Source organism: Sprattus sprattus (genome assembly GCF_963457725.1).
Source record: "Sprattus sprattus genome assembly, chromosome: 4".
NCBI classification, from domain to species: domain Eukaryota; kingdom Metazoa; phylum Chordata; class Actinopteri; order Clupeiformes; family Clupeidae; genus Sprattus; species Sprattus sprattus.
This window is the reverse complement of record NC_137923.1, coordinates 26,542,767-26,552,500: the sequence shown is the minus strand read 5'-3', so window position 1 is coordinate 26,552,500 and position 9,734 is coordinate 26,542,767. Positions and strand designations below refer to the sequence as shown.

Here is a 9,734-nt window from a genome sequence, read left to right as displayed (position 1 = left end):
TGCTAACATCACTAGATCACAGGGCCTTGTGTGTGAGTGTGTGCGATCACCTGAATGAGGCACTTGCTAACATCACTAGCACACAGGGCCTTGTTGCAGGTGGTGCTTGGTGTCACCCAGGACATGATGAGGAAGAGGAAGGTCAGGAGGAAGACACGCAAAGGCATCCTCACAACACACACTAACCTGAAACATAGGACAAGATGCTGGGGAGGGAGATGAAGAGACAAGTAGATCTGGATGTATTTCTGGATGAATGGCAGGATATATGAGAATGGTTGTATGTATGGCTGGGTGTGTGTGTAAACTGCCGACACCACCAGTGTACAGATGAACGTCAACCTTTCATGTTTAAATGGCTTAAATTCAGTTAATTGGCCAGCACATACACATTTATAACTCTAATAACGAATATATTACGCACTAAAATAATACGAAAAAACCTATCCCAACGTTCAAACCTTTCACAATTTCCGAATTTCAAAAATATAAAGTATTTCGCTTTTGGCAACACAATCATTTAGCTCATTATAGTTTTACAATTAAGGCACTTACTGTTCGTTCACGACGATAGTGTGATGGTCCGGAGTAGATGCCCAAATTATTTTTCCCTGGTTGGGCTCACGCCGCCACGGTCTACTCAGATAAAGTTACCTCCTACACTGGAGACCAAGCCAAGGTGAAGACGGTGCCGTGTCTGGGCTTCTTAAAGACGCACAACCCACATTCCCTCTCGAGAATAGGGCATTGTACAGATGTCTTCCAGGTGAAACGTACAACACACTGAAGTGGTAGATCGCTCTGCACTCTTGCACTGATAAGTAAAGATTTTTTTGAAGATGTGATCCCAACGAAGAATGACCAAAACGGTAACTTTTACCCACCCATTCACCATTTGGAAGAGATTTCATGCTGAACTGCGAGTTTCAGGTTAATGAACAGTTAAAAAATATCTAACCAGGGCTGAAATGATTCCAAATGATCTAGACAGAACTTTAACACACTGCACACACATATACTACGAAGACCTTTATAAACTAAAGGCCCTGGCTTAATGCCATTTGTGAATAGCCTACTGCCATCTACTGGATAAAAATCCTAGGTGAAAACACCAAAAAGTAACCTTCCCAACCATGATGGCCTTCATTAAAATTGACAAATCACCTACAACTTACAGGTAAAAAAGAAGCAAACACATTTTTGAATTTCACAACCAATAAAATTTATTCAATTATATATTACAACTATTTACAGGTCATGTAACAAGTAAATATTAAAATAGACATTTTTAGAACCATCGTTCAAAAGGCATTATGTTGTAAAAATAGGTTTTGCTGTGATCTCACATTGAAACTGTAAAAGTAAGGTTTATTTTTTCCCCCTCTAAAGAGAAGCCCACACGACAAACTCGTATTTCTTTTCTTTTAAAGTTCCTCAATGTGCGTGAGACAAGGACGACACACGGGGAGGTGAGCTGTTGCTAGGAGACACGACGATGGCGCAGGGGGAAAAAAAGCAGGGACCACTGCAGTTCACCTCACTAGAGTCCACGGAAAAGAACGAACGCATGCACAGCATCGACACCACGAGTCTAAGAACACCTGCTGTGATGACAACCCCACAGAAAGAAACAGTCAGGAAGAAAAATGTTTTAAGAAAAAAAAAAACAATAGAGAAGGAAATAAACAACAAAAAATTCCAAAGAACACACACATGCTTAAGAGTTAAGCAACATCAAACAACGACATAGAGGAGACGACCAATATATAGATATATATTAATAATAAAAAATAAACCAAACTTTGGTCCATTAAACAGACAAACCACATCTGAAGTTTTACAATCAAAAAAGGATCCATCACTTTACATTTTTCCTTTTTTGTTCAATTTCAGTTCCTTAGATTGAAATTTGTCCTGTCTTTTTTAAAATGTACTTTTTTACAAGTTAAAAAAAAAATTCAAAACAATAATTACACTGCTATGTACAAATGCACAATCAGTACGTATAAAATAAGTTAAAAACAAAAAATTATGGTGGAGCACAATCTGTACATGGTTTATATGGTCACTCGCTTTCAAAGACCTCTCAAAAGTCCTTGTGAGCGTTAAGTGAAATAGGACATCTCCCGCTCTCTTTCTCCCTTCCTTCCTCCACTTCTCCCTCCTTCCCTCTCAGATGGCTACCAGCCAGTCTGTGGGGGAAGGGCAGAGTGTGAGCCGTGATCTGGGGGTTTGGGAAGGGTCTCTAAGTGCGATTGCGTCAGACCCAGCTCTGTGGCACCCCCTGTCAGAGTTTTGGATAGAACAAGTGCGGGGAGCTGTTGACCAGGCAGGACCTCCATGGTTGGACCAGGACCAGTGGGGACAGAAGTGCATCTGGACCAGGAGCCTGTGGTTAGACCAGAATAGGCCCAGGACAGGCGCTGGGGCCAGAGGGGAACTGACAACCACCACCTGCCTGTTAACACACGCTTGCTTGTTTGTTTGTTTGTTTGCTTGCTTGTGTTTTAAGTAGAGTATGTAAGAGCTCAGGAGTGACAGGTCACAGGGTGATGCATTATTGTGCGTGGTGCAGACCCACTCATACACACACACACACACACACACAAACACACACAAACACACACAAACTAGCTCCTCCAACTAAGTGCTTCATGTTCACTGCAAGGCCTGACCACTGTTGGAACAGCAGTTGGCTCCAAGGCTAGGCGGCACAAACGTTCCCTGTTCCGTCCTCGTGGGGTTAGGGGTTTAGACTCAAGGTCACTGGGGTGGTGTGGTGGAGGTCATATGGGGGTGAGGTCGAAGTCATCGTTGACTTCCACAAGAGGGATGTAAAACTCAGAGAGCTCAAAGATGCTGGTGGACTTGTAGGTGGCCGGGTCAAGCTCCTGCAGCTTCAGCTGCCACTCCAGGCGCTGTACCGCATTTAGGGCGGCAGCCTCGTGCTGCTGCCGCATCAAAAGACACGTCTGTGAGAAAGGAGAGAAATTAGTACAAGGAGAAAGAGAACAGAAAGAGAAGGAGGGAGGCAAACAGAGAAGAGGGGTAGATTTTGACGGGGAGTTTGAAACAGGAGTGAAAAATAAGGAGGAAAGAGAGAGAAAGATAGAGTAGAAGGGTGTTACAAGTTTCCAAAAACATACAGTAGGGTGTTGCTTGAGAAATGTCAGAATTCATTTCATTTATCACCATTTTACTCAAAGGAAAGGTAAAGTTTCATCAGTTTCAGGAAACAGATCAACCGTATCCTACCGTAACCTACCTTAAGCTTGTCAAACTTGTCATCGACATCCTGTAGCCAGGACATGAACTGTCTGGCATTGAAGCGATCTCTCACAGAAGTCTTGCCATCTTCCCCCTGCACATAAATCCCACCAAAACAAAATCAGCACACCAGGATAACAACAACAGAGTATTCTTTTTTGTTAATGCAGAGAACCTGTAACATATTAAGTAAAACCTTCTATCATTTTTAAATAGTGGCGTCAAAATTAATGCATTGTTTGCGATAAATAACAAAGTACGCAGATCCTTGGGTGTTGTTATTGTTTCTGTTTGTGCAATGGTTACAATATCTGGGAGCATCCAACGTACACCTGACACGGAACAACGTTGAATTCATAAGCTTGCAAGGTTGAGCAGTTCATCTTACAGGTGACCCAACAGGGCTGCACACCATGTTCTAACTCCTGACTGGCTGACCTAGTCACTAGGTTCCTCCCGTCTCTCTACTGCTTATCAGTGCCTTCATCTCAAATCCCTGTTTCAAAATAAAAGCCCATTCACACGTAACGTGCTACACATATAACAAAGATGCCTTTGAAGATGAGTCCATTTTGATGGTCTTGATGGTTTTATTGGAAATATGTTACTTACAGGAGAAAATCTGCGTTTAAAGTTAAAAAGATGCTATTAAAACAACAGTATTTGAATTGAAGTAATTGCAGCAAATTCTGTGATTAATTACTTGTTTTTTTGTCAATTGACAGCACTATTTGTAAAATCTCAAAGATGAAAATATATAGCCTCCTTATTTGCGACAAACTGATAAGTGCTCTAGTTAACTTTATGCAATTAGGGTGTAGTGGCATGAGGCATAAAGTAGTACAAGTAACTTGCCTGAACCTCCTGGGGCATATTGTAGACCTCAGCGTCTAATAAGACAGTGCAGGCACTGAAGGGAAGTGTCTGATTGGCTAGTGTTCTGGCAGCACGGTAGTGGACGCGCAAGACTTCCTGCTCATTTGAGACGATCAGCTTCTCCTGTAGAGCAAACACATGGATTGTTTGAATTATATTAGATATATATGTATATATATTAAAGAGATACAATTCCAGTTTCTTATGATAACCATCAGCTAGTAGGTGATTGAACAGTCCCTTTAGCAACAAAAACACCACTGGGGGCTTTCGCCTGCTGCTGCCCCTTACCCCAGTGTGTTAGCAGAATTGTGGTCTCAACTGACCTTTGTTAGCTAAAAATCATTGTGCTACAAAAAACTAGCCTGCATACCTGAAAGCTAAAGATGTGGTTAACAACATCCCAAATCTCAGAACAAGGTCAACGTCACTCTCACTCACCCGCTCTATACTGTGCTGGAGCCTCAGTTTCATCCGGACCACTTCCTGTTGTTTGAACATCTCCTTCAAGGGCTCAGGCAATGAGGGTGGGGGAGTTATCTGACATTTAAAGAAACCCACCAACAAGATCAATAAATAAATGAGCCACAACAAGGGACAAATCAAAGCATTGTTAGTACGAAGCCATCCCTTAAAAAATAAAATAAAAAAAGAGCAATATTCTCTTCAGAATCCCTCTTCACTATGTCTTACTTATCATACACTTACATCTTTTCTAATACAATTTCTAATTTCTAATATGGAACCACACCAAAGGGTTGTAGACAAAGGTGGAGACTCACGGTCGGTATGCACAGTTTGCTGAGTGGATTGCCGTCGAGCAGGTAGGAGCCGTTGAAGGTGACATACTCATCATAGTACTGCGGTGCCTGGGGGATTACGCTGCAAAGCACTTTGCGCTTTTCTTCGATCTTCTTGCGGATGTGCAGAAACTCGTAGTAAGGGTTGGCTCGTTCCGTCTGGTAGGGCTGAATCTCCTCCAGCTTCAGAGAATCCACAATGGCGGCCAAAGACTGCTGAGTGCGCTCCTTCATCTGCTGGGCCGTCAGAATGGGTTGGGCGGGAGAGGTCACACGAGGCATCTTCCTCTTCCTCGGGTGGTGGACTTGAATGTCTACCTCATCCTCTAGTGGCCGTGCTTTAGCCCTGGCTCCGGAGGGGTCGGAGTCCCTTTCGGAGGTTGTGACGGACAGCGGGGAAGAGCTTCCTGAGGTGCCTTCCAACCCTGGCTCCATGCTGTAGTATGCCTGACTTGTCGCACCAGAGATCTGACCCTTCTCACATTCGCCGAAGGAGTCCGTTGGCCTCGACTCAGTAGGTGGTTGATCCTCTGCGGTCAGCCGATCATTTACCTCCTCAGCAACTTCTGACTTAGTTTCAGAAGTAGATGGAAGCTGAGAGGTTGACTCCCATGATGTACCGGCCTTCTCTGTTGATGCCTCAACACCACTATTTCTGTCTGGAGCTTCTGGGGCCACCTCCATGGACTCCTCAGGTTCACGGTCAGGACTTGGGCACCGAGACTCAGGCTTTGGTAAAGAGGACGAGAGGCAGTGTTCTGTTCGGTGCGAGTGAGTATCGCTAGTGGACGAGTGTTCAGTGTGTGGCCTCGCGACAGGGTCAGTTGTGTCCATCGGCTGTGGCCCGTCTCTTGTCCCTGCATTTCTTTTGGACTCTGGGCATGCCTTGTGTATGCTCAGAGGGGTGGCTGGACTGCTCGTCCATTCCATTCTGGAACCTGCCAATTCAGACTCCTTATCTTCCGCCCTAACATCTGCTGTCTCCACAAAACTTCTATCCCTCGGCTCCACCCACGTGACTTCATGGACACCCTCGTGTCTTTCAGAGAGGTCGATGTTGGGATCAAGGATGGTATCCTGTTGTTGTCTCCCTGAATGCAAAGGTGCTTTGGTGTTGGTCGAGTGATGCTGCTGAGATGGTAGATGAGATATTGGTACCCGTGATACACTTGTAACAGATGGATCCCTGCTGTCCTTACTGGGGCTTTCTGTTGTATCGGGACCAGGTGTATTTTCTGGCAGTGGACACTGCACATCACTTCCTGATAAGGATTCAGATGGGGAAGGCTTTTGATGGTCAACAGGGACAGCCAAAGTACTTTTTTCTTGTGAGAGGCTGGATTGTTGACTGCATCCAGGATCTGTAGAGTTTGGCCCCGGCGTTAAATGGTGTCTGGTCACACTCCCCTCAGCTTCTGGGTTATTAAGACTCTCAGGGTCGGTCGTAGAACTGGGAAGAGTCAGTGTTGACTGGCTCTGATTATCCTGCACTTGTACTGAACTTGTTTCTGACAGCATGGTCCTTGCCTGATCATCGCTGGAATGGGATAATCCAGTCTTCTGGGTTTCCTCAAAGCTTTTTTCCTCAGTGGGCGCAGGCCTAGCATCCTCATCCAGGATGGCCTTCAAATAGGGGGACAAGTGACGGTTCGACAAAGGAGTCAGGTTACTTTGAGCCTCAGGAAGACTGTTGAGGTCTTTCTCATGGACAACAGGTGATCTGGAGGACTGCAGATTGAGGGAAGACTGGAGAAAGGGTGGCTGGGAGTCCGAGGCTTCAAGGTTGAGGTCTGAGTCGTATTCGACTGGTCTGGGCGTCAGCATGGTGGCGTGGCACGAGTCCTCTGAACTGGCCACCGAGACCATGGACACTGACCGGGACATGTGACCTGATCTCTCACTCTCCGGTCTTGGGGATCGACTAAGGCTGTTCTCCAAGGCAGGGCCCAACTTCCCAAAGGCAGACAGATTCTTAGAATCAAGGGACATCGTTCTCCCACTTGTGGCATCCCTCAAGGGTTTGTCACGGTTCTGTGGCTCAGAAGCCTCTGAGCTCTTAGAGCGCAAGAGTTCCTTGCCTTGGCAGGCTTCACCTGACAAGAAGGAGGAAGGCGTTTTGGATTTGTCTTTGCTGCTTTTCTGCTTGCTGGGGTCCGTGCCAGGCTTCTGTTTCATCCTCTCGCGCTCTTTTTGCTTGATCTTCTCCAAGTGTTTCCGGTGCCACTGCTCGATCTCCTGGTCCTTAAGGCTCAGCATTCGCTCAAAGCTGGTCTGCATCAGGTCATCGTTCACCAGCCGTTTCTCTTTGGGCCGTACATCTCTAGAGGACGGAGAGGCTTTGGATTTGACCCGGTCGGCCTCTGGCTCACTAGACTTTGGCTTCACTACTTTACTCTGCTGCAGTGAGCGGTCTTTTTCCTTATGCCTTTCCCGTTCTCGATCTCTATCTCTGTGACGATCTGAATCCCGGTCTCTTTCCCGTCTGTCCCGATCCTTCTCTGGCGTCCTGGGTATGTCTTCCTTCAGCTTTGATGGGACAGCTTTTGTGCTCTCAGACACATATCCCTTCTTGTCTTCTAGAAGCAATTTAAGATTTGAGCCAGAAGAGCTCTCCTTCAATTTTTCTTTTTTCCTCTCCCGATCTTTGTCCCTCTCTTTTTCTTTGTCCTTCTCCTTCATTCGGTCCATCTTGTTCTGGTCTGTAGTTTTGTCAGGAGCTTTTCCCTTCTTATCTGAACTGCCTTTATCCCTCTCTCTGTGCTCCCCAGTAGAGTGTTCCTTCTCACTTTTCCTATCAAGTTTATCCTTACTCTTGCGGTTTTCCTCATGCTTTTTGGCTGCCGCAAGTGATTTGAGTTTTTCACTTTCCTTGTTTTTATCGCCGGATGAATGAGAGGCACTTCCTGACATCTTCTCTTTCTCTTTCCACCTATCGGTGGAATTCTGCAGTTCATATTTATCCGGGTAGTGCTCCGTCTTAATCTTTTTTTCCTTATCTGTGTGTTTTTTATCAGATTTTTCTCCCTCCCTGTCCTTTGAAGGTAGTTTCTTTTCTCCTTTCTCGCGGGAGTTTTTCTCTGAGGGCTCCTGGTGTTCCGGGTCAGTAATGGGCTTGTCCTCAACCTCTTCCTTCACGCTGTGCTGAGATTCCTCAGGAACCCGCACCGAGCCAAAGCCATCTGGCACACGATCCTCCATTTCTCTATCTCTCCCTTCCCTCCCCCTTTCCTCTTTGCAGGTGGTCTCCTTTTTCTCTTTCTTTGCAGACTTGTCCTTTTCACGCTCCTCTTTTGGTCGCCTGTCCTTACTGCTGCCACTACTACTGCTGCTGCTGCTACCAATATGCTTGTCTTTTGTTGTCCCCCTCTCTTCTTTGACAAGTGAGCCATCTGAAGCCTTTTGCAAAGAGTTGCCCAGAGACACGAGTTCTTCGTTCTCGTCACTTTTGAAGAAGTTTTCCTTCCAGAACTCTCGGTCAAACTCCATGTTTCTCTGGCCATCCTTCTTCATCTCTTTCTCCTTTGACCGATGGCGGGTCTTGTCAGCCTCATACTCCTTCCGGGATTTCTCCTTGTCTTTTTCCTTCTCCTTGTGTTTGAGCTTGTGTTTCTTCACAACCTTCCCATCTTTGTCCGTCTTTCGTAACGCACTGTCTGCACCATCCATGCTGTTGCTCAAGCTGCCATCTTTGAAAGGGCTGGAGCTTCGGTCATCTCCCTCCAGTCCCAGCTCCTTTTGGTGGTGTTTGCTCTTCTCTTTGTGTTTACAGCCCTTACTGCTAGAGCTTTCTAAGCAGTACTCGCCGTCTGTGCAGTGGTTGTACTTGACGCCATCGACTTGACAGGGTCCATCACCTATGGACACACAGGTCTTGGAGTTCTCTTGCTTAAGAGGGGTAGTGGGCTGCTTGTCGGACAGGCTGTGGTTAAGCTTGGGCGACTTAACAGCAGACAGATGGAAGAGGTGGACTGAGGAGTCGTCTTTTGGGCTGAAGGACATCTTGAAGGAGTCTTCCTCTCTTGTGACCTTCTCAGAGTTTTCCGGCGTTGTGGATGGTGAGAAGAGCAAAGCTTTGCTGTTCTCCTTCCCATCCTCCCGGACTTCTTGGTTCTCCTTGTTTTTACTCTGACTCTTGCTTTTCTTCTTTACCTTGCCTTTGTCTTTCTGGTCCGAGATAGAGATTCCACCTTGGGAGTCTTTCTTAGCCCTGCTTTCTGCTTTGTGTCCGTCCACACCCCCTGAACGCGTTGGAGAACCCTTCCTCTCTGCAGGTGCGTCACCCTCATCGCTTGAGCTGTCGGAGCTGCAGTAGATGACGCGTGAAGCTTTGGATTTCTTGGGCTTACATGAGGCGTTGGGCGTCTCGCTTTTCCCGGCCTGCTTGGACGCGTAGTGGTTGCGCTCCTTCTCCTCTTTCTCCTTCTGACGCAGCTCCCGACGAAGGATGTGTCTGTCATTCAGTGCTTTGCTCAGGTCCTCCTCCTCTTCCTCGTCTTTGAACTCGTACTCGTCAAGACCAGAGACAGAGGATGATGCCTTCGCAGTCGTCCCTGATGCCTGCTTGTCAGAGTCCTTATCTGCATCAGAGTCGTCCATGATGTCATCCACACTGGATGGATTAACAGAAGGAGGGTCTTCAGAGTCTAGAATGAAAGACAAAGGGGGAAAAAATCAGTTTAAACAAAAACACAACAAAAAAATAAAACATACTAAAACCCTCCGTATTTGACTAATTCATTTCTCAATAGATATCTCTGCGGTTTGAGGCAACTGAGGTCTGGCACGACTAGC

The 9,734-nt window shown here is 46.2% G+C and overlaps 2 protein-coding genes across 3 annotated transcripts in view; both read right to left on the bottom strand.

The window, feature by feature from the left end:
- Positions 1-167, bottom strand: part of twsg1a (twisted gastrulation BMP signaling modulator 1a) — a gene marked incomplete at both ends in the record, with an annotated part of 8,016 nt that extends 7,849 nt beyond the window's left edge. The window contains one exon of the mRNA XM_080838164.1: positions 51-167. Within this exon, the coding sequence (XP_080694290.1) occupies positions 51-167 (117 nt within the window). The remainder of the gene's footprint in view (positions 1-50) is intronic.
- A 1,144-nt stretch (positions 168-1,311) lies between these two features.
- The window catches only part of ankrd12 (ankyrin repeat domain 12), a 55,011-nt gene continuing 46,588 nt past the window's right edge, over positions 1,312-9,734 (bottom strand). For both annotated transcript variants that reach the window (XM_080836686.1, XM_080836687.1), the window contains 5 exons: positions 4,926-9,586; positions 4,585-4,683; positions 4,123-4,266; positions 3,266-3,361; positions 1,312-2,972 (listed from right to left, as the gene is read on the bottom strand). In XM_080836686.1, the coding sequence (XP_080692812.1) occupies positions 2,787-2,972; positions 3,266-3,361; positions 4,123-4,266; positions 4,585-4,683; positions 4,926-9,586 (5,186 nt within the window). In that variant the 3' untranslated portion in view covers positions 1,312-2,786. The remainder of the gene's footprint in view (positions 2,973-3,265; positions 3,362-4,122; positions 4,267-4,584; positions 4,684-4,925; positions 9,587-9,734) is intronic.